General features: G+C 37.1%; 6 protein-coding genes across 6 annotated transcripts; 4 read left to right on the forward strand and 2 right to left on the reverse strand.

The window, feature by feature from the left end:
* Positions 1 to 33: 33 nt before the first annotated feature.
* LOC116014957 (succinate--CoA ligase [ADP-forming] subunit beta, mitochondrial) lies at positions 34 to 3,523 on the reverse strand. The gene is made up of 12 exons (XM_031254933.1): positions 3,422 to 3,523; positions 3,007 to 3,117; positions 2,718 to 2,829; positions 2,277 to 2,341; positions 1,976 to 2,053; positions 1,784 to 1,858; positions 1,543 to 1,695; positions 1,285 to 1,419; positions 955 to 1,119; positions 679 to 801; positions 476 to 547; positions 34 to 384 (listed from the first exon to the last, which is right to left on the reverse strand). Exons 1-12 carry the CDS (start codon positions 3,521 to 3,523, stop codon positions 307 to 309), a joined length of 1,269 nt encoding a protein of 422 aa, XP_031110793.1. The 3' UTR covers positions 34 to 306.
* A 2,694-nt stretch (positions 3,524 to 6,217) lies between these two features.
* Positions 6,218 to 10,387, forward strand: LOC116017425 (protein NPGR2). Its single transcript, XM_031258012.1, has 6 exons — positions 6,218 to 6,550; positions 7,137 to 7,417; positions 7,587 to 7,839; positions 8,258 to 9,474; positions 9,630 to 9,783; positions 9,907 to 10,387. Exons 2-6 carry the CDS (start codon positions 7,148 to 7,150, stop codon positions 10,242 to 10,244), a joined length of 2,232 nt encoding a protein of 743 aa, XP_031113872.1. The 5' UTR covers positions 6,218 to 6,550; positions 7,137 to 7,147; the 3' UTR covers positions 10,245 to 10,387.
* Positions 10,388 to 10,496: 109 nt separating this feature from the next.
* LOC116017429 (rho GDP-dissociation inhibitor 1-like) lies at positions 10,497 to 12,613 on the forward strand. The gene is made up of 5 exons (XM_031258015.1): positions 10,497 to 11,154; positions 11,604 to 11,667; positions 11,750 to 11,971; positions 12,096 to 12,220; positions 12,329 to 12,613. The coding sequence occupies exons 1-5, from the start codon at positions 11,023 to 11,025 to the stop codon at positions 12,395 to 12,397; spliced, it is 612 nt and encodes a 203-aa protein (XP_031113875.1). The 5' UTR covers positions 10,497 to 11,022; the 3' UTR covers positions 12,398 to 12,613.
* A 22-nt stretch (positions 12,614 to 12,635) lies between these two features.
* LOC116017427 (multiple organellar RNA editing factor 2, chloroplastic-like) lies at positions 12,636 to 14,787 on the reverse strand. The gene is made up of 4 exons (XM_031258014.1): positions 14,292 to 14,787; positions 14,101 to 14,198; positions 13,743 to 13,808; positions 12,636 to 12,913 (listed from the first exon to the last, which is right to left on the reverse strand). Exons 1-4 carry the CDS (start codon positions 14,678 to 14,680, stop codon positions 12,771 to 12,773), a joined length of 696 nt encoding a protein of 231 aa, XP_031113874.1. The 5' UTR covers positions 14,681 to 14,787; the 3' UTR covers positions 12,636 to 12,770.
* Positions 14,788 to 15,696: 909 nt separating this feature from the next.
* On the forward strand, positions 15,697 to 20,776 carry LOC116017426 (BRCA1-associated RING domain protein 1). The gene is made up of 13 exons (XM_031258013.1): positions 15,697 to 15,976; positions 16,081 to 16,134; positions 16,432 to 16,502; positions 16,852 to 16,947; positions 17,072 to 17,406; positions 17,812 to 18,105; positions 18,223 to 18,314; positions 18,617 to 18,803; positions 18,900 to 19,006; positions 19,390 to 19,480; positions 19,624 to 19,789; positions 19,951 to 20,069; positions 20,180 to 20,776. Exons 1-13 carry the CDS (start codon positions 15,888 to 15,890, stop codon positions 20,528 to 20,530), a joined length of 2,052 nt encoding a protein of 683 aa, XP_031113873.1. The 5' UTR covers positions 15,697 to 15,887; the 3' UTR covers positions 20,531 to 20,776.
* A 674-nt stretch (positions 20,777 to 21,450) lies between these two features.
* On the forward strand, positions 21,451 to 23,743 carry LOC116015538. Its single transcript, XM_031255638.1, has 4 exons — positions 21,451 to 21,744; positions 21,916 to 21,995; positions 22,184 to 23,279; positions 23,348 to 23,743. The coding sequence occupies exons 1-4, from the start codon at positions 21,658 to 21,660 to the stop codon at positions 23,426 to 23,428; spliced, it is 1,344 nt and encodes a 447-aa protein (XP_031111498.1). The 5' UTR covers positions 21,451 to 21,657; the 3' UTR covers positions 23,429 to 23,743.
* Positions 23,744 to 24,066: the final 323 nt, after the last annotated feature.

Raw genomic sequence — 24,066 nt, forward strand, 5'->3', positions numbered from 1 at the left:
TTTTCATCAATATAACAAAGATCTTGTAGTCTATTGTCACAAGTTATAACAATTAAAACTCAATTAAAACTCAATGAAATAGAATTCTTTGGCAGAACAAAAAGAAAAAATGTACATCGTCCGACACTATGGGTTCTCATGCCCATCCAAGGGATATCCTCTGTATAACAAAAATGAGGCTTATTGAAAATTTTTATGGAAAAAACACAAGCAAAACACCACTTTCCTAATGTGGTGTGAATATAGTGTGTGCATTTAGACATTTAATCACCCATCCAAAAGTAAGCCAATGAAAACTAATAATATTTAAGCAGTAATTGCTTTAACTGCTTTCTCAGCTGCATCGTCCAAATCTTCAGCTGTAATAAGGGTCAAACCACTTTCCTGCAGACACAACACCAGAAATGAAATTATAAGAAAAAATGGCGTAACTGAATAGGTGGGAATCAATCTTGGGGCGAGAATAAGGATCTACCTTGAGAATTCTCTTGCCTTGGTCAACGTTGGTTCCTTCGAGACGAACCACGACTGGTACTTTCAGTTGAACCTTGAAATAGCATGACCAAAAGAGTCAGCATTTTGTAGCATGTATAGAAATGATCAAAATTCAGTTGCACGATCAGGTAAACTAAATAGTATAAGACTATTATGAACGAGTAATGATGACATCCATCTAACCTGTTTTGCAGCATTCACAATTCCACTGGCGATTACATCGCATTTCATAATCCCTCCAAAAATGTTCACCAAAATTGCCTTCACCTTGTCATCTGAGGTTAAGATTTTAAAAGCTTCCACGACCTATACCAAATAGAGCAGGAATTAGTTTTTCACGGCATCAAACCTCTCTGGATAAACATGTCAGTTAACATAAATGTGTGTATATTGAAGCATATGTATATAAGATTATTATTACAAGATTACCAAAGACTATAGATATCCCAAAAGACATACCTGGCCTTCACTAGCATTCCCACCAACATCAAGAAAATTGGCTGGAGTTCCGCCATGTAGTTTAATTATGTCCATGGTAGCCATTGCCAATCCAGCACCATTTACCATGCAACCAATTTCTCCATCTAAGCCAATGTAATTTAAGTCAGCTTTTGCAGCAGCAACCTAAAAACCATACGAAATACCATTAGAAAAAAGTATATATAGAAAATAAAAACGGATGCTTGTAAATGATGATCGAGTATTTATTAATAGTTTTTTTCACATGAGCTCCAATACTGTAAAGGCGGAGTGTTCAGTCTCATTGATATCCCAAAATTGCAGGTATACCTCACGAGGATCCTCCTGTGTTGTATCACGTAGGGCAAAGATTTCTTTCTGACGGTAAGCAGCATTATCATCAAAGTTCATTTTTGCATCAGCAGCTACTAGCTTCTTATCAGAAGTTTCAGCAAGGGGATTGATCTGATCAAAGGAGCAAGTAGTGAAAAATCCAGAGAAGAAAAGGCTTTAGTTTGAACCCTACATATCTACAAAAATTTGCTAGATCAAAGAAAACGTTTTAAGCAAGAAATATCAAATGGTCACCTCCAATAATGTGCAGTCACATTGACAAAAAAGATTGTACAACTTCTTCACTTGTTCAATTGAGTCATTTCTATCAGCAACCTTAGGAGCCAAACCATCAACAACCTTTGCTGCATCTTCATCCGTAATGCCTTTAAAAACATCAATAGGTACCTGGTAAAGAAATAAAGTAACAGAAAAACTTAACTACCGAATAACAACGGCATATAAAATAGATAAAGATAATGGACTTGAAAGGAACCTTTATAATCATATCAGGGAACTTTTCTGCCAGGTCTTCAATACTGGTTCCTCCCTTCCTGCAGGCAATAATAAGCTGCAGTGGACAAAAGACAACATGCCATCTTTAGATTAGAATCATTGTCAATATCTCGTGTAAAATTACTTTTAGAAAAAACAATAATAAGCCAATGGAGCATGTTTTATAACTTACAGGACCAGCAGATGCACGGTCAAGAATAATGGAGAAGTACATTTCATTAACTAAAGACAGTTTTTCACACAGATAAACCTGTAATAGACACAATTGCCAACATCAACTTCTTATATTTCAAATGGGGCCCAAAATAGGCATCTACACCTTAATTTTCAATTCAAGTTACATATTTTGATGGTAAATGAATGAGAGGTTAGAACAGTCAATTAATTAGCCCACTAATGTTAAGTATTATTGATAATGTTGTAAACTTTATGAAAAAGTTCCATGAAATTGAAGGCGGAAAGACATGTCAAACCTTGCTGACAATTTTCCCTTGGGCCCCAGTTTGTTTAGTAACAAGTATCTGCCCAAGCATCTTTGCTGCAGAAAAAGAAGGTAGCAAGTTTTATGAAACAAGTAGCTTTGTTAATAAAAGTTCCACCAAAACAATATCTAAACATCTCATAACCATATTCCAAAACACTAGCAAACACTAGGTCACAAACATTAGGGCTCAAAGCACTATAATAGCTGAATTCCTTGATCGCTTTGAAGCAGTTCAACAAAGATGATTACATGAGAAAGTGAAAGAAAAACATGGCAGGTGTCAAAGTTTCAGTACTAAAGCATTGAGTGATATCCATAGTGGAAACGAATGGCGGTATGCATTTACTCTAGGCCCTCAATTACTAAAATGTATAGAAAGATGATACGTCAAACCACATTCTAGTTAATAACAGAAAACAATCTTTATTACCTGCAATATCTTCAGCTTGATCAGCCTTGACAATATGAACTCCACCTTTAAATCCATTTTTGAATGTCCCCAGACCCCTTCCACCAGCAAGCACTTGAGACTTCACAACAATCTAAAAGACCCAAATAAAATAGAAAGCACCATCTTTTATCTTGAAGCAAACAAATATAAATATTACCGGTATATAAATAGAACAACAAATTTAGGCAAGTGAAGTTTAGGTTCCCACTAAAGGTGAAACTAGATGACACATTTTGCTGCAAACATTCAAAATGTTCTTCAAAATTACCTCATTTTCATTGGGGAATACATCCTGAATCGCCTTTTTCACTTCTCCAATGGTACCAACGGCAACACCCTTTGGGACATTGATCCCATATTTTCCCATCAACTGAGCACCCTGTTATCAAATGCCCCAATAGAAATATTAACAGCTATATATATATTAAAATCTCTCTGAATACTTCCCTAACTTTTTGCGGCATTCAAACTGTACAACCCTAACCCTTAAACAATTAAGCCAACGCTCCATTAACACAGATAACCTCCTTTCTCATCCGAGTTTCGTTTTGAAAAGTCACAAAAATATCAAAATTGAGATTCAAAAGCATCATAGCCACTGTATGCGCATCGGAAATGAGATCTACGTAGTAAAAACAGCATAGTATGGGAGGGAAAAAATGCAGGGAGGCGAAATAAGATACCTGGTATTCATGGATATTGAGGCGGCGGAGCTGTTGTTGCTGCCATTTCCCGGCGACGGAAAGCGAGCGGGCGGCGAGTTTTCCAAGCAATCCTCTCACCATTCTTCAGATCCTAAACACGATTGAATCGAAGAGTATAGAGGTGTTTAAGCGATCGGAGAACTATGAAGCAGAGAAAGACGAGGGTGGAGGACTCGGAGGCTCAAACGACATCGCGTCCGTCTAAAGGTTAGGTTCCATTCCTTGACTTTTCTTTTCGGCATGGCCCTTGTAGTTTAAGCTAATTCCAAATTATGCATGGATTTTCTTGAACTTTACAAATTTGAACCCAACAAAGTAACTATCAAAGTGGATGACCGATTCATACTAAATTTTTGGTTTCCTCACACAAGATGATAAGATACACTATAATTGCGCATACCGAAATTAATTATATTCATATCGAGTATGCTTTTAAAATGCGACAAAATACTTATGAGTTTTAAAGTAATTGCATCTGACTTACGACATCTCATACGCACGTCGCACTACATGAGTAGTCTATTCATGAATTTTAGTTAGGTAGTAATGCATTTTAAAAAAACTCTATTATAGTTAATCTAAATATGAACTGTATACTTTTGTCCGTTATAATTCTCCACTATAATAGGGTCAAACTTTTGTAGGAGCAACCTCAACTAAGTTGATTAGACAATTAGATTGATAACCTCAATATTTTAAGTTTGACTCTCTATGAAGACTATATATTAGTCATATTAATTTAAAGTAATCATCATGAACAACTTAAGTTGTTTTAAGTCCTTGTGATACTTTTGTTAATTTTGGTCATAAGGCAATTCTGTTTGTCACCTTTTATACATATCAAACTTGTGTTAGTTCAAAATTCATTTTACTTTGACGAATAATATTATTATTTAAACATAAGATAATGTCATCTAATATATCAAAATTTGAATATTTCAAATATATGAGATGAGATAATTTAACCATCAACTCAATGTGTTATTATTGACAATGTCAATTACATCACGAAGATGTTCATAATACATTTTTAATAGATCATTGGTGATAACACAAAATTTTAACATTTTTACGCAACTATAACCAACATATAAAACTTAACAAATTAACAGTAAAAATTATATTTGTATTATATATCTGAAACTCTAAACAAAATCAACTTTTTGTATTGGTTGATTGTGTAATGTTTTAACTTCTTCTGTTTTTGGTAATCTTTTTTTTTTTCTTCTTTTGTGATGAGCGAAACACACAATTACTAGAGGGGTATGCTCTGAGTAAACATTCTCATGCTTAATAAGCAACGAACTGTACAATAGATATAAATCACATTGATAAAACAATATACAATGACATAAATCAAGAAAGTATTGACAATAATTAATCTCATGACATATTAATTATTTTATAATTTTGTATCCTGCCCCCTAATAAACAACTCTCATAACATCTATAGTCTCTATCGACATTAATGGCTAAAGTCAGTTCATCAAAGATGTGCATATGAGATTGAGAAATGTCAAAAGTACAAGCGATCCAATTTGTATGTCTATTAACGTTTTGTGAAAATATTTTTTGTTACACCATAAAATGTCATGAATATACCCTACAATTTTATTATTATTATTATTATTTTTGTGTTAGTATTTAAATTATATGAGAAATCTCATTATATATTTAAAAATTCATAGCTATCAGCCACCATTGTCTATTCGGAGTTGCAACAGGGGAGCTTGTTTTTATCTTCACCGATCTAAATACACTTTTTTTTTAAGCACAAATATAGCTCCATAGCCCATAATATACTGTATAAAAATGTAGTGGATAATAGATGCTCCCACATCACATCTAAGAATCCCTAACGACTCTTTTAACTACCACCCCTTCAAGTTGACTTAAATTGTAAATGATTATATATATATATATATATATATATATATATATACTAAAATCATCCTTGGAGTTTTTTTCGCGGTTATTGAGGAGTTTTTGTAAGTGTAATTAGGAAAGAGAAAATGGGAGGGAGTAAAAAAAAAAAACAAATATGATTTTAAAAAAAATTAAAAAGAGTGGGCGCCTGCTGTGTGATGAACGCGCACAACAGCCTTCCTTTCATTCCTTTTGCACTGTTCCAAGCACCCATATTTTGCAAGAGCTCTCCACCCTCTCTCTCATCTCTTCTCACATATCAACATGACATTAAATCTGACATTATTCAAAAAAAAAATCATTGATAAGGGTGCTTTAAAAGATTGTGGTTTAATGGCATGAAGTTGCATTTCCATATGAGAGATATGAGTTTGAATTCTAGTAGAGACAATATTAATTATTTGTGCTTTGAGAAAGTAATTATAAATAAATACTGTATTCAAGTTTTAATTAGCAACAAAGACGGTCCAATAAAATATGTTAAGAGGAGAAGAATTTCTCGATCGGGGATCTAAAGCAATCATCCAGTAAAGCGTCTGAGCATCATATGCACTATAAGATAATGATATGTAAGGAATTTCCTTTAACCACGTAATTAATTACCAATTACCAATTAAAGATTTGAGAGTAAATGGACAATTTACATTACCAAAATTCATCGACTTCAAAAGAAAAAGAAAAAAAAAAGAAGGTAAATCCACGTGGCAGAATATTAGCCTCAACAGCATTACAAAATTTCCCGATCGGGCCCCACAAATAAAATTTCTTTCCAGAATTTCACCTGTGCATATTTTATTATTAAATCATTTTATCATCTCTCAAGTCTTTCATCAAAGTAATCATTACGTTTTCATTCACGATTTCTTTCTGCGAATGCGCTTGTGGGCATTTCTTGATAAACCCCTTCCTTTTCCACAGCCACGAACCGGGAAAATCATCATTGAATTCCGAGACTTTAACCCAGTGGTTTGCTGTAAAATCAGCGAAAGAAGGAATAGTTCCCAAGAAAAGGAAAAGGGGAGGGGAAAGAAAGGTTAATTGAAACCTTTTAGTGGAGTATTAGTATACTCGCATATATTTTTGGGTTGATCAGAGAATTTCGCTTTCAAGAAATTCGGAGAGATAAGCTATGGTGCGTGGGTTTTTCAACCACTGCTTCCTTTACGCTTCCAACAGTGAAAGGTAAAGATTCTTCTTTTGTTTGTAGTTGCATCTCCTTTTTCTTTTGGGTATGTAGGACTTTATTTCATTTCAAATTTCACTGATTATGAACTGTTGGTTGGAGTGGAAGCTTTTCCCCTTTCGCCTTATCAGTGTTCTAGGGTTTTGTGAAGTGATTTCCAAAAAAAAAAAAAAAGGGTTTTGTGAAGTGTGATTGCCAGTCCTGTCAAGTTGTAGCTGAAAGTTCTGATTTTTATGAACTTTAGTCAGAATTTGGCTGTTGACTCGTTGTTGATTGAGAATTGGGGGTTTAGATCATCATGTGATAATTGTTTGCTATGATGAGTTCATAAGTATTTGTTGGGTTGTTAAGTTATCAAGCATTTCTTGACAATGTGGCAATACCTTCAATGAACTCTATTTGTAAGTTGCTGTCTAGATGTGCATGTGCTTGGATATAATTATATAAACCTTCTTTGTGGTTTATCTTATCCCTGTATCTAGATGATGAATTGCTCATAGTGATATCAAAGAGCTTCTTGGTAGAGTATATTTTTCTTAAGAGGTGATTGTAATTTGTTGCTTTTGGTGTTGCTCTTTGTTAAAGAGTTGCTAGAAATGTCGTATGGTGTGAGGAATGAGAGATCGGTTAGAGAGCCAAGGAGCAGGTCTACTTATGCAAGGTTGAGGAAGATAATGAAGTGCCTATGTTCAGGGGAACAATTAAGGGTAGATGAAATGATCCCTTCTTCTGAGTCACTTGCAACGAAGGATTATTCAGCAAGTATTCATTCATCCCTAGTTGGAGAACCTGAACAGAAGCCTGATACTGGCAACATTGAAGAAGCAGAATCGTCTTTGCGTGAGAGTGGTTCTCTGAATTATGAGGTTGGTTTCCCCCTTTTCTCTTGTTTTTGATTACCTCAGTTTTTATATATAAATCAATCAATCTTGCTTGCATGTTCCATAATTGGCTGTATTATTCGTTGTTGCAAAATAGTGCAGTAGATCCATTTGGCTTGGGAGGGACTAACTAAGTCATGTATGTTCTCTCCAGGAAGCAAGAGCGTTGCTTGGAAGATATGAATACCAGAAGGGGAACATAGAAGCTGCTCTACATGTCTTTGAAGGGATAGATATTTCTGCAGTTACTCCTAAGGTGAAAGTCACGCTTGCACAAAGAGCACAACCTCATAGGAGGCGATCACAAAATTATGCTTCAACACCACTGTCCATACATGCTGCAAGTCTGCTCTTGGAAGCGATTTTTCTGAAAGCAAAATCATTACAGGCTCTTGGGAGGTATAAAGGTATGGTGCTCTTTAAGTGTTCTCACCTTCTCCCTCTTCCTTGTTACATCTTTGTTGCTGGGAAAACATTAAACATATACTCTGGTAATCATGTTTGAATGTTTTGACAGTCAGCTGGCCCAACTGCTGTTCAGATGTTTGCTTCTTTCTTCTTTTTCGTTGATTTATTTTTTAGTCTTAGATTTCACTTCTTGCCACACACACACACACACACACATATATATAGTATGTATGATGTGGACGTAGCTTCAAATGCTGTGCAATATGTTCACTATGATGTGAGATTTAGATCTTATTGATTATTATTTGAGTCTATTCTCTACTGTGTTCATGGTGAAAAGGAATTGGAAAGAACTTCAGGGCTTGATGCCCTGTCAATTTTAGATGTTTAGCTAATATGTCCCCAATCATTTTGCAGAAGCTGCTCAATCATGCACGATTGTTCTGGACATTGTTGAATCTTCATTACCCACAGGTTTGCCTGAAAATCTTGGTGCTGACTGTAAATTGCAGGAGACTCTGAACAAGGCTGCTGAGCTGCTTCCTGAATTATGGAAACTTGCCAGTTCTCCACGTGAAACAATCGCGTCATACCGCCGGGCTCTTCTTCATCAGTGGAACCTTGACACTCCAACTATTGCAAACATTCAAAAAGAATTTGCCATATTCCTCCTGTATAGTGGAGGTGAATCAAATCCTCCTAATCTTCGGTCTCAAATGGGTAGTGCTTTTGTACCTGGAAACAATATAGAAGAAGCTATTCTACTCTTGATAATTCTATTGAGAAAAGTCTCTCTCAAAAGAATAGAGTGGGACCCAGAAATTTTGGACCATCTATCGTATGCATTGGCCATCTCCGGGGGCCTAAGAGCTCTAGCTAATCAGGTGGAGGAGTTGCTTCCCCAGACGATAGATCAGAGTGAAATGTATCAAATACTTGCGCTCTGCTATTATGGAGAAGGTGAAGACCAGACTGCTTTGAATTTGCTGCGGAAGTTGTTGAGAAGCACAGAGCACCCAACTTCTGATCCAGTGTTACTGTTGTTGGCTTCAAAGATCTGCAGTGCAACTCCAGAATATGCAGGGGAGGGGGTAAACCTTGCTCAGAGGGCCATTGCAAACATGCAAGGGAAATGCGATGAGTTGTTTGGTGTTGGCAATTTTGTATTAGGCCTTTCACTTTCAGCTCATTCCAAGTCTTCTGCACCAGATTCTGACAGAGTACGGAGACAAACTGAGGCACTTCAATCACTCGAAACAGCTGGGAGAATGACAAGAATGAACAATTCAAATATCATTTACCATCTGTGTGTAGAAAATGCTGAACAGAGAAAGCTAGATGCTGCCCTTTATTATGCAAAGTGCTTCCTTAAATTAGAAGGCGGATCTACTGTCAAAGGATGGGTGCTGTTGGCTCAGATATTATCAGCTCAAAAACAGTTTTTGGATGCTGAAACTGTAACTAATGCAGCTCTTGAACAGACTGGAAAGTGGGATCAGGGAGAATTGTTAAGATCCAAAGCAAAACTCCAAATTGCTCAGGGTCAAGTGGGAAATGCCATAGATACATATTCTCAACTGCTTGCTGTTCTTCAGGTTCAGTCCAAAAGCTTTGGGGCAATGGCGAAGCTCAAGGTATGAGATGTTACTTTATTAGCTGGATGGAGCTTTTAGATGTAGCTTCTCAGAGTTTAGTCGAATTTACCGTTAGCTCCTGTTTTTTTTTTCCTGCATTATCTTTTGGTGAAAGAACTAATGTCTCTTTACATTTCTGCTAACATATGGAACAGGATGGTCAAAACCGTTGTCGAACTTTGGAGCTGGAAATCTGGCTTGATCTTGCATCCATCTACATTAAGCTGTCTCAATGGCAGGATGCAGAGATCTGCCTTTCCAAAGCAAAGACTATTAACCATTATTCTGCTTCTAGGTTTTATACTGTTGGTATGTATATATGATTCTAATAATTCAATTCTTAAACTTGGGTTCGGCATAGTCAGATATGCATGAGATGTTTTGTTTCATGCTTATTTGATTGCTGATGATTCTACTCCGGGTGGCTCTCAGGTTTACTTCATCAATCGAAGGGCCAACACAAGGAAGCACTAAGAGAGTATAACAACGCTTTGACTGTTGATCCAAATCACGTTCCAAGTCTAGTCTCCACCGCTGTGGTACTCAGGCGGAGTGGTGGCCGATCTCCTCAAGTTGTCAGAAGCTTTCTGATGGAAGCACTGCGGCTTGACAAAATGAGTGCTTCGGCGTGGTATAACCTTGGCCTACTCTATAAAGAAACGGGCGTGGGATCAGCGTTAGAAGCAGCTGAGTGTTTTGAAGCCGCTTTAGTGCTTGAAGAGACTGCGCCTGTTGAATCCCTCCAGATGACCCATCAATCCTGTATATGATTCTGCTGTGATTAACTCTCCCATCAAAATATCTGATATATAAAGTAGAATTTTTGTTTACCATTCTCCCCTGCCTGACATTATACTTGATTTTTGAGTATACTTCTGTTGTTGCAGAGCAATTAATATAGATCAATTGTTTATTTCTTCTGTTGGAATGTATCATATCATGGAATGATTGATGAATAGTCAAACTGTGACAGGTACTTGAATCTGCAGCATTTAGACAAGGATTGATACCATAAATTGGTCAAAATTTTGAATAGACAAACTTCAAGTTGCCCACTGACAAAATGCAGAACTTCTTAGGCCCCACATATCTTTGAAAAATTCAATCTTTATGATACCCTTCAAGAATCAAGATTTACAACTATTTAGGCAAAATTCAACATTAGCATAGTCTAAAGCTCACATTTTAGACTTGTTTGTTTGATTGTTGAATCTTGTTTCTTTAAATCATTCAGTACTGAGGTGTAGGGTCAATACAGAGAAAAGCCAGAAAGGTGATGATGGCAGACACAGTCAGACAGACAGGCAAGAAGACAATAATAGCATTGGAGACTGGGAAGTGTGAATGTTTAGAGAGGGAGAGAGAAAAGGGACTGCAGATTTTGTCTGTCTGACTGACTGTCTCTTCAAAGTTAAACCTACCACACTTAAGATTCTCAGTTGCCACTTTCCACAGCCTTTCTTGAATGAAACTGTTGAGGCCTTGAGGGAAATCCCAGTAACCTTAGTATACTGAGATTTTCAAGGAGACCAAGTTTTCAGGAGAGAAATGGAGGCTGGACCATCATTCTGTGGTGAAGAAGTGGAGAACCAGAAGGTGGCAGAAGATGAGGAAGAAAGCATCACAAGCTATACCCCTGGTCCTTTGCTTTCTCTTAAAGACCAAATTGAGAAAGACAAGGTTTTTATTTTCTTGATTCTCTATATATAACAGTGCTGTCAGCTCATTAGTCTGAGATTGATTGTATGTGTTTGTATGTGTATCAAAGACTGTATCATTCAAGGGTTCACCTAACCTATGCTTATATCAAGATATATGTTCTTGGTTTTCTTCAGGCGTGCGATGTAAGTACTTTATTTTGTGATAGCTATTACTTTGCCCACATCAAGAAGTGGGCTTCTTAGCTTGAGAAAAGAGAATGTTTCTTGATTGGTGATTTTGGGGTTCATTTGCTTTATGGCTCAATGGGATTGAGATATGTTTATAAGCTTTGCCATTAACTTCTTTGTATTAGTCAACCAATTAAACTGTCCCGGGATTGTTTCTGCCTCCTGGCTGATAACATGATTCTTTCTTAAATTTGTGACAGTTATCCATTCTGACTTGTGTGTTGAATATATTTCTTCCAGGAGGATGAGAGTCTGAGGAGGTGGAAAGAAAAGCTGCTTGGATGTCTGGAAAGTGACTTAAATGGTTTGATCTAAGGGTCTGAATCTCACATTTTACAAATTTGGGTTCTTGAAAACTCCATCACTAACTTGGTCTGTTTGGTAAGGGCAAATGGAGGCTGAAGTGAAATTCCATTCTATTGGAATCATATCCTCTGCCACTGGGGAGATTACTGCTCCATTACCCATTAACAAAGCCCAAGAAGGAGCTGTGCTGTTCACTCTAAAGGAAGGGTCTGAATATCAGCTTAAGCTGGCATTCACTGTAATGCACAACATCGTATCCGGCCTGGCATACACAAACACTGTATGGAAGGGTGGTCTTCAAGGTTAGCAGTTTCTACTCATCAACTCCATGGTTAAGTAGATATCAAGCAGGCTTAGATTGCTGCAGTTATGATTGCAACCTTAAACTGTCATTCACTGTTTTGTTTTGGTTGATTTGAATGTCAGTTGATCAAAGCAAAGGAATGGTGGGCACATTTGCTCCTCAAAAGGAGCCATATGTACATACTTTGGAGAAGGAGACAACTCCCTCGGGTGTACTTGCCCGAGGAGTGTATAAAGCAAACCTTAAGGTGAATGCAAACGTATTCTCTGTTCTGCATATTTTGATTACTGTATATTTCATAAACGATAGATAGAAAGTCATACCTCTGGTTTCTCGTGGCCATTGTTTCCTGCAGTTTGTGGACGATGACAAGAGATGCCATTTGGAGCTCGGTTATTCTTTTGAAATCAACAAGGGCAAGTAGTCAAGTTGAAGCCAAACTGCTTTTTTGTGCCTGTTGGTATATTCATATTGTCCATTTCATGTGGACATTCCCGAGAATTTGATTTACCATCATCATGTATACACAGGGTATTATTGCTTCAAATAACACTCTGAGCTTTATTATCCTATGGGACTTTGTTGGTTAGTGCCAAACAACTATAATCTGGGCATGCAATTTACTGCCTTTTATAGATTACTCATATTCACCTGGCCATCCATTTTCTCACAACTTAACAAATGCAAACTAGGAGCAATACAAGTACACTATCTTTTCATAAAGTATATTCATCACATAAGGTTTCATTCACCCATTAGAATAACAATAGGGTCTTCTATCAATACTGACTATGTATTTACCGTGTATTCTCACGACGCCTTACATAACGTGTTCTATCACTATATCTGGGTCTATCTTGTGCTCTTTGGGGGACTGGCTCCACTCTCTTCTGTCGTTCAGGTGACCTTTGAACTATCTCTCCATTCACAAACAGCTCGGCTGGAAAATCACCGTGTTAAAAGATATATCTAGTCTATACTAAAGCAACGTGAAAGAAAAAAGAAGCATTTTTCAAAGAGCATCATAATTCATAAATAACTCCATATGGACAATAAATGTTGTTGACTCGGTTCATAAACAGTAATGGGCAAAGAAATGCAGCAACTATATGTTCACTTTGGAAACAAGGTCCAAAGGACTGGACTACCTGGCTCAAAGGCTAGCAAGTGAGATAACATGTAGTAGGGGTTCAATAATCATTTCGTCCTAGTCCAAATTAATATTTGCAGCTAAGCAACTAATATCAGTGACACAAGACTAACAAATCAATGCACAGATGAGCATAGCCTGCCAAAAAATCAATGTCTTCCAGAGTTCATGAAGAATGACTAAAATTGTAAGGTTCTTAATTCAGATCCTACATTTAGAGGAAGAGACTATGCCCCTAGTTTCTTCCAAGAGTCTCGTTATAGACGCCTATTTGTTATATACTTACATGTACTATACAACAAACATTTTTCAAGTTCATTCTCAAAATAACAAGTTAGACTCTCAACGGGAGCAAATTGGCCTTCTTGGTTTGAGTTGCTAAACTATGGGCAAGCTAGGTTGGTTTAGCTACTTGTTTGTGGTCTTTTGCCAGCTAAGGGGTCTCATGTAGTGAAGGAGGGTTAACAAGATTCAAGGTGGCAAAGCAACAAAGTAGTAATGGCACAGCATATTTCCATAATTGACTCAAAAAAGTCCAGAGTGGATAACTATAGCAAATATATACAAGTTTTCAACTTAGAATGAAATATATAAGCAAAGTAGTAAAACATGCATATACCTCCATAGTCCTTGTTTTCAGGGTCAACATATGAATCTGGAAGAACAAAGAGAACTCCAGGCAAGCCTGCACAGACTCCACAAAACAATGTCTAAGTAAAAATTTTCACATTAAAAAAAAAAAAATTTATTTGCATCCCAAAGAAATGGCAAATTAAACTATGGAACATTGATAAATGTTCATTTTTAGTATTCTAATTTAATATACTAAAAGTTCAATTTTAAGTAGTATAACAAAAAATACACCTTCAACAGACTAAAAATGAACCTTCAAAAATTGAAGGTTCAATGTAATGAATGAACATTACACAATTGCTCCACTTCATGGTATAATGATTGCAACAAAATAAAAGCATTACCTTCAAGCTTATTTGATGTCTCCTCATCAATCTCACATCCAAACCCGAAATACCTCTCACAGGAAACATTGTATATCTTCTTCTTAGCCTCCTCTTCACTGACATATACAACAAAAATCAGTACCTTTAAAGCTAGAGATAAAGAACAATACAGATTGAGTTTTTACTAACAATTACTGATCAATCAATACCTTCCGACAACTTTGGCTAGGGTTTGAATGTAACAATCAATCATTTGCTGCTTGGTAGCCCCCTCGCCTCCAGGTTTATCCATGACTATGAGCCAGTGCTCGTAGTCGCAACCAGGAAAAAGCGGAGCCATCTCGGTGGGCGGGCGGTTGCCGAAGTTTGAACTGGAATTGAGAGGCGAGTAGGAGGAGCGGTTAGCTCTGCATCTGAAACCATCGAACCGCGCCGGGTCAGAAGCGATAACCCGGAGCGAACGAGTGGGAGAACCGGAGAGACTCGAGTTCTTGGGTAGAATAAACGGTCCAAACCGTTTGTGAGTAGTTATAGAAGGAGTGATGGGTGTGTTGGTAATTACTGATCCGGTCACGGTTGCCGCCGTCGCTCCGGCCATGGTGTGTGGCTTCGCAGTAGGAGACTAGGAGTGATGGTGTGAGTGACTTGAGTGCGAAGGGGATAAGGATTTCCACTGGGCTTTGGCTGTTTCATATGATATTTTCCATTTAGAAATATTACGGTTTCTTGATGGGGTGGTAGGCCAATTCGTCTTGACGTGGTATATACAACCGTTCTCACAAATACGTACAAATAATAAATTTAGCTTGTTTGGTTATCAGCGATTAGCAGTTAGCCATAGCGGATTGTGTTAGCGATTATCAAACAGTAAATTGTATTAGCAAGTTTGACCAGCGATTTGTAAAAAATTATTTACTAAAATTATCTATTTAAATTAGCGGTTACTATGTAAAATGACTTAAAAATGTATTAATAATAATAATTATTATTACATAATAATAAAATAAAATTTACAATAACAATTACAACAACAACAATAAAATAATAATAATAATAATACAAAACAAAAAAAATAACAAAATAATATACAAACACAAACGCAAGTTCCACTTGCGTTGCTTTTTTCAATTTTTTTTGTCTCCGTCGACCAAATATGTCATCGGCTTCTCCGACGAAGGAGAAACCAACGACCTCTAGCAAAGGAGAAGGCTTCTCCTTTGTTAGAGAAGCCATTGACCGGCTTCTCCAACGACATATTTGGTCGTAGGAGACCAAAAAAAAAAATTGAAAAAAACAAAGCAAGTGAGACTTGCGTTTTTCGAAAATGCAAGTCTTACTTGCGTTTGCGTTTAACCCATTCTAACAATAAACTCATTTGGGAATGGAGTTTTTCACTTTTTTGTCCCAAATTTTAAAATGTCATATTTTGTTTCAATTGTATTGTTTTTGGTTTCATTAGTGTCTTTTGCCCTCCAGTTTTGAGACTCTATTTGATCCTTATCCCATTTTTTTTAATAGTTTTTTATTTTTTTTCGAGGAAGGCCGTAGGGAGTACAAAGTTTGTGGGCCCAATATGCAGAGTGCCAAAGTCGGATCACAGCGGCCCGCGTGGGTGAATGAATTCGAAGAGGCGGGAGAAACATCATCGAAAAACTGGTGGCGGGTATGGCGGGAATTTAGAACTGAATCCATGCCCACGTCTATATCTGTTCCCGCAACGCCTCTTCTTCTCCTCTGCATTTACAGTTTGGTCTTTGGATGCTTAATAGCACTATAGCAGCAGTCCACTGAAGAAGAAATCTGTAATGGCGGATTCTCAAAGCATCGCGAGGTTTCTCAACCCATGGACTCTTCATCTCCAGAAGCTCGGCCTTGAGCTCAAATGCCCTCTCTGGTATACCCATATTCCGTTTTCTCTCTATGTATTCAGTATACAGTGTTCAGACCTTGTTGCTATTTCGGTGTTTCCTGATTTGTTTGGTGTTATGTGATTTACAGCTTAAAGTTGTTGAATAAGCCCATCCTGCTTCCTTGTAACCACCTTTTCTGCAAGTAAGTTTCCATTCCCTTATTTTTTTTTTTTTTTCTGGGAAAAAGTACTCGTTTTTACAATTAGTGAAAACTCGACGAGGCCATATTGTTACAATGGAAATAAGGGTAAAATTTTTAAAGAAGATTTGTTTTTGCCAAGTGTGAACTAGCAACATGTGCATCTGCTATGCCTTATGGAGATTGTGGAAATTTACTTTTGCATAATATATGTGTTTATTTGTTTTGAATTAACAAATTTTGTTTCTTTCTGGTATTCTGATTTTCTCATTTTTTGGTAAAATTGAATTCTTGGTTCAGTTGTTGCGTTCCAGATTCAACCCAATGTGGATCTGAATGCCCTGTTTGTAAACATCAGTTTGCTGATAGAGGTACTATTTTGAAGCTTATTATTGTTTTTTTTTTTCTAGAAATTTTCTATTTTTTTTTTATGGTGTGCAGTTAAATTCTGTCTGTTGATCCTAGTGGGCAAAAGACTACAAGCTCATAGCTTATTCAAACCAAAAAAGCTAATAGACTCATCATGCTAGGAGCCACACTTGTAATCTTGTTGCTACCTATTTAACCATCTGACCAACTTGGCTTGATTATCCCCAATATTTTTCAAAGCAAGAATTGAACTCCACCTAGGGGATTGAAATTTTCTGCTCCCTGGGATTATAGATATCTAATGGAGTGATAAACTGAATGATAATGTTCTCTCTTTGTTGGTCTGTGCAGACATAAGGCCTGCACCTTATATTGAAAATATGGTGTCTATTTACCAAAGCTTGGATGCTGCGTTTGTTGCCAATGTCTCGTTGTCTTTGTCTTCAGGTAAAGATATGTTTTATTCTCATAGGATCTTTTTACTGTCAACATGATTATGGTGATTATGATCTATTTATTGACTTTTTGTTGGATTTAATTGGGCATTACTTGCCTTTGATAACTGCATCAGCTGTAGGAAGATCATTGGAGCAGTCTCCTGTTTCTGTTAGTTCTGCTCAAGGGAAATCATCAAAGGAGATGCGATCTGACAAAGCTGTAATGTCTAACCCTTGCTTAAACAAGGGACATATGCAGAGGGATGGGCGCAAAATAGTTTTGAATGGTGAGAAAGGTTCCAATCCCTTGCCAACTTCTGTCTTGGCAGGGTATATAACTGATGGGAGGCCTTTGGCAGAGGAAATAGATGTGAATCAATTGCCACAACAATCACCAGTTAGCTATCTTTCATCAGATGACAACAAAGATGTGGATGGCAATACTTGTGAATTGGCGTGCAGGGATTTGGTAAATTTCTAACCTTGAAGAGTTATAAGATCAGTCGCCACTTGTTGCCTTTCACTTCTACTCGCAGGAATTTCATTTTTGTATGCTGGTGATGTTAGGATGAATTAACTCTGATAATTAAATTGTGACTTATAATGTGACTCCTGTTACCAAATTTTGCGAAGTGGGATAGTACAAGCCATGTGTACTCTTCCATTGAATAGCTAAGCTCATTAAATTATTAACCTTTTCATTGAAAGTAAACTACTTTGAAGTATAAAATTTTACATACTCCCTACTAACATTAGAACACAACAATATTTTTAGTTTAAAAGATCTGGCAGGAGATTAAGCTATGGTAAAGTATACTTGGCCTTTCAAACAGTATTTGCTATATTCATAAATGATATGTTGATCATGTTACAGGGTTTTCGGAAGACAGCAGTAAATGTATCTGCTGTGGATGGTCGAGATATGACTACAAGTGAAATTTGCTGCAGAAGTACAGATGATGATGCATCTCTAGAAAGGGATACTAAGAGACAGAAGAAATTGAACTACAGATTGTCAGGGATGGACAGCCAGATTGGTGGCAATACTAGGAAGGAAATTGCTTCTGAATGCAATATGGAACATATAGCAGGTGGATGTGCTGCTGCAGATTCTTCCCTTGATGTGAAAGCTACTTGTGCTTTCTGCAAGTCCTCAAACACAACAGAAGTGAGTTTTAATATGAAATTGAGTTTTCCTTTTCCTTTTGGTCTCGAATGATATTGCTATACTGATTACTGACAATCAATTGTCTATTAGAATTGATTTTTCTAACTAATCTTGTAGGTTACCGGACCAATGTTGTTCTATGCAAATGGAAAGGAAGTTGTGGACTCATTTCCTGATGCCACACCTGCTCACAGGCTATGCATTGACTGGTATGCCATTCATGTGAATTTTGCAGCTATCTGTATTAAATTTGTTAAAGCAGTTATCCTGTATAAAGGGTTAATTTCTTGCATATTATGCCATAAATTGAGAATTTCAAACTGCAGCTCATAATTTCTTTGGACTTCATATCTCCACTAGAATGATTTTGATTTGTACTCACCAAACCACTTGTACCAGACCAATTTGCTTATATGAAACATTCACCATAGTATACTTCAAAAGCCAACCCTCTCTATCAGTTCTGGTCATTACAACTTTTGCATCAACAGTACCTTTTCTCAATTTGCAGGGCACCTCAAGTATATTATGATGGAGAAATCATTAAGAATTTCAAGTCTGAATTGGCTAGATCTGCAAAACTCAAGTGTAATATCTGTGGACTGAAAGGGGCAGCTCTTGGCTGCTATATGAAATCTTGTCAAAGGACTTATCACATGCCCTGTGCATTTGGAATCCAAGAGTGCCGGTGGGATTTGGTAAGTTTCCAAACGGTTATAGATGATTTATGATCAAACTCTACAAAAGCTCACTTTTATGCTCTAGTAATATGACATTTTCTTGTTAATTTGCAGGATAACTTTTTGATGTTGTGTCCAAGTCATAAGTCTGTAAGATTTCCAAATGAAAAGCTGAAGTCTCAGAAGTGTTCCACAGTGGAAAAGAACAAGTCCTCTAAACTGTAAGAGCACTCTCATATTTCCAGAAATTAGCACTTGTAACTGACTACCAACTAAATTGTTTTTAACATTATCCCCTTGGTGGAAAATATGTATGGTGGGCTGCTGGCTCATAAATTACCATAGTTTGAATAGGTGTTAATTTATGAGGTTAGCCTTGAACTTGGCAAACTTGGTAGAAAATATGTGAACTTGAAAGTTGAAACACACTCCATTCTCCCTCTACTACTGGATCATATACCTTTTTTTTTAAAAAAAAAAAAAAAAGTGAAACGAGAAACAATATGTTTATATGCTTGATATTTCTAGGAATTGGATGCATAAACCAGCATGCTTAAGCTAAGATTTTTCATTTGGTGTTTTTTTTTTCCTTTGGTTCATGCAGAGTGACTTTGCAATTTAACTTTTGGGCAACATCACCAGATGGACCAAAGCAATGGGTTCTATGTGGGTCTGCTCTGTCATCAGAGGACAAGGTAAAACACAGCTATGCAACCCTGTCAACAGTGTCTTGCATGTTTATCTGATTTTTTGTTAAATCTTTGAATGGAACATCAAAGTTCAGATTATTTTGAAGCACATCCTAATTGATGGTTTGAAAAAATTTTCCCCCATGCAGTATACTTTGGTAAAGTTTGCTAAAATGTGTGGTGCAACGGTGTCCAAATTATGGACACCAAATGTGACACATGTTCTTGCCTCAACAGATGCTGAGGGTGCATGCACAAGGACACTTAAAGTTCTCATGGCCATTTTAGGCGGAAAATGGATCCTTACAATGGACTGTAAGATTCATCTCTTGTTAATCCCGACTTTTACATTCACTTCCATTTGCATCGAGCAATGAGTAATATATGGTTTAACCAAATGCGTTTTGTTTTGGTTGCGTGTTTCCCAATGCCATGCCCAAACATTAGGATATAAATTCAACTTTGCCTATTTGCAGGGGTAAGAGCTTGCATGGAGGCTAATGGTCCTATGAACGAAGAGCCTTACGAAATTACCTTAGACAATCATGGCTGCTCTGATGGACCCAAGACTGGCAGACTTAGGGCTTCAACCAATGTAAATGCTTACTCTGTGCATATCCAAACAGGAATGAATATGCCAAAAAGGCGAAACACATAATCTCCACTGTGAATAACGCTTTCTGAACCGTTTCATTTTCCTTGCAGGCACCAAAACTCTTTTTAGGTTTGAAATTTTATATCAGTGGAGATTTCTTAGCACCTTATTTAAAGGACCTGCTTCAGCTGGTTGAAGTGGCCGGGGGGACCATCGTGGAGAATAAAGAACAGTTGATAGCTGAAATGCGTGATTTGGCAGCAACTGATCCAACTTATTGTGTGATTGTTTATAACTGTGATCCTCCCCGGGGCTGCATGCCAACAGAAGAAAGCTCCATTCTGCTGCGAAGATTTGCAGAAGCCGATGAGTTAGCTAAACAGATTGGTTGTCTGGCCATTAAACACACCTGGATTCTGGAATCCATTGCAGGATGTAAGCTGGTTCCTTTTGTGTGTTGAGAACAAGGCTAGCCAGTTAAGGTTGTAGGTTTTTCCACATAGTTTAGTGGTTTAAAATCCAGGTTGCTGTTGATGAAACTGTCCAGTGAAAAGGTGAATAATGCCATGGCTTTCCACATGGTAATTGTTAGCATGTTTGTAAACAAAACCACTGGCAAATTGTGATTTACAGCTGTCTATGCCTGAGAAACATATTAAATGAGATTTATATTAATTTGATTTTAAATTAATTATCATTTTTACTCTTGTTAGTTTGGTATATTTGTACGTGATTGTTATAAGAATGTGATTTTTTCTCTTATCTTTGGTAGTTTGTAAATTAGACAAGAAAAGCAAATTGTATTAGGCAAGTTTTGTGTGACAAACTTAACAACTCAAAGTGTGTTGATAGAATGACAGTAATTGAATTAATATGAAAATACAAGAAAAAGAAGAAAAAAGATAGCCAATTATAATCCGATCTGTAGGACACTGATAGTTTATTACATATTTATTTTTAAAAAATTATACTAAAAATAAATATTTAATACATTGATAAATATTTTTTTTTAGTATTACTAATTTTGTTACAATGCAGTATCTGTTCATAACTATTTTTTTAACTTATCAAAGCACAAATAGTTAATATCACATCTACTGAGGCTGAAAATAGACTTAGTAACACTAGACTATAAGATCTTGACATTAATAAATATTTATTATATTAAAAATAAATATTTATTGGTCTACAACTTTACATTACAGGACCCACGATATAATTTGTGGGGTCTACAGGCATTTGACGGCAACGGTTGAGATGATGTGAAACAGGCTGGATTGGCACAAAATCCAGCGTCATCATTCATCAAGAGCTCAATCGTAACGGTAACTTTTGCCTTTTTTTCAAACATAAACAACCAAACAAACCCTTAGCATGGCCTACAAACACCACTCGACCGTTTCACGTTCTTCTTCTTCTTCTACTTCTACTTCTTCTACCACTTCCGATCTAAACGCTCCTCTCTGCCATTACTCTCATCAATGAAGACCCTTTAACCGCCCTCACCGCCGTGGCCGGAAGGGAAGAATAAACAACACCGGAAAATCTCAAAGCAAGAGGGAAGAAGAAGGGCGGCGTCTCTGTAACCATGGGGAATTTTCTTGGTTGCTTTGGTGGTTCTGACGACTCTCGCAAACGCAGAAAGCAGAGAGAAAATGTCGTTTCTCGAGAACAAGTAAGCCCTAGGGAAGATCGATCATTATATTTGGTGTTTGTGATGAGTTATGGAATCTGAAATTGAAATTGATGTTGTGAACTTCCAATTTTGTGGTTTTTATTTGTTTTTGCTTTGATTTTTCTGGGATTCCGGTGATCTGAAAATCGAAATTTGTGTAATCTTTTTCAGAGACATGTTGTTCAGATCACTCCGGCGACGCCGCAAAGGACCATCTCTGCAGAAGCGCCACCTGCCAACTCGGTTTCACAGTGAGTCTTTTGCATTTCTTCATTTTTTTTTTCTTTTGAGTGATAGGAATATTGAATTTGTAACCTTGTGGTTACGAAGTCAACAAACCGACCAACTTGGCTAGGTTTGCCCTCCAATCCCATGTTTTTGAAGGCCTATGCTTTCCATCCATTTAGTAACTCAAATTTTGTGAATTTTTGCATTTTAGGGACAGTTTTGAGGAGAAACTGAGCTTAAGTGCCAGAAAGAGGGTTACATTTGATGAAAATGTAAGAACATATGAGCATGTTTCAGTTTACGAAAGCACTGAAACTTTGCCAGAGAAGACAGACATGAGTGAAAAGGAAAAGGAAAAGGAAAAGACAATCCACTCTAGCTCTTCCACTGAAGATGGTTCTGTCATTTCCAGTGTTGGATCATACCCTTGTAATCACAGGTACCAGAACTGCAAAGAAAGTGATGATGAAGGTGAGGAGTTTGGTGATAGTGACTTGGACGAGGACGAAGATTTCGTTGAAGATGATGATGGTGATGAATATTTTGATAATGAAGGTAAGATGGCAGTTCATGAAATCTGGTCTGAAGCAGTTTTGACTGCACCAATGGAGTCAAGCTCTGGGAAGTCCTTAGCAAGGGTGAATTCTGAGGAAGTTGACAGTCCTCTGATCCCTAGTTTGGCAGTGGAGGAGGAAGAGGAAAGGGGAATGGCAGAAACAAAAGGATATGTAAGAGACAGAAGTGCTTATGTTCATCCTGTGCTTAACCCTGTGGAGAATCTTTCCCAGTGGAAAGCTCTGAAGTCCAAAGCAGCAGCACAGCCAGTGAAGCCACTGAAGGAGAACTTGCCTGCAGAGCAAGAAGCGCCCCGCATTTCATTCAGTTCAGAACCAACATTGAAGCAGAACCCGAAGTTTGATCATTCCAAGGTCCACAACCAAGAGATTGCAGTCAATGCCAGCCTTTCAAATTGGTTGGTTTCATCCGAAACCACCTCTCCTGCAACGAAGACTAGCTTCAGTGGGTTCGAGACTGTTTCATCTGCAAATCCCACATCAGGAGGCTCAAATTCAGCGAGGAGCTTCGAAGACAGACCAATTCTAGGTGCATTAACCGTCGAGGAGCTGAAACAGCTCTCAGCATCATCTGCATCTCCAAGGCGATCTCCCAGTCGAAGCCCTGACGAGGTTCCTATCATAGGAACTGTTGGGACATACTGGAATGACTATGACTCAGGAATAAAGAATGGCTCTAAGACACCCTCTTCTTTTAAGGGAATACCAAACACAACCAGCAAGTACAGAGAGGTAAGAATGAAGTGAGGTTTTGTGTGTAAAGTCATTTCATAGATAAACTAATTTTCATGGAAATGCAGGATAAGAGAGTGAATTGGCATTCTACTCCATTTGAGACAAGGTTGGAGAGAGCCTTAAACCAAGGTGCTGCTGAAGCCTAATTCTACATTCAAAGTACAAATTCAGAAGATTGTGAAGAGATGTTGGAGTTTTTTTTCCCATGCTTGATTTATTTTTTCATTTTTTGGGTACAATTCTTTATTTTTTCATTAGAATTCTTGAATTTGTTTCTATGCAAATTTGAGGGATGGCTGATGTGAATTTGCTTGTATGTTGTAAGTTTACATACTGGTGATGTAATTTATTTCAGATTTGTTTGTGTCAAAAATATGTAGAGCATATAGTCATATAGATGTCAAGATGTGTTTTTTTTGCAAACATGTATAAGAATTTCAATTGCCATATAAATGTGTTTTCTGCAACATATATGTATAGTTCAAACCCTAATCAATAACTCAGTTATTTTCATGAGTTATGGTTATACACAACAATATAATCACGAGAATATGAGATGTGACCTTACGGTTGTTTTTCCTTTCATTCCTATGACTAAAATATGTCAAGATGTGTTTTTGCAAACATGTATAAGAAATTCAAGTGCTATGTATAGCTTAAACCTAATAGAGGTGTAAAAGCCTCGATACTAATTAATAAGTTAATTATTTTCATGAGTCAAGCGTAACAACATAGTCACAAGAAGTGGCCTTAATAGTTGCATTGCATCATATCAACATCTATT

This window comes from Ipomoea triloba, chromosome 4, assembly GCF_003576645.1.
Source record: "Ipomoea triloba cultivar NCNSP0323 chromosome 4, ASM357664v1".
Taxonomy (NCBI): Eukaryota; Viridiplantae; Streptophyta; class Magnoliopsida; order Solanales; family Convolvulaceae; genus Ipomoea; species Ipomoea triloba.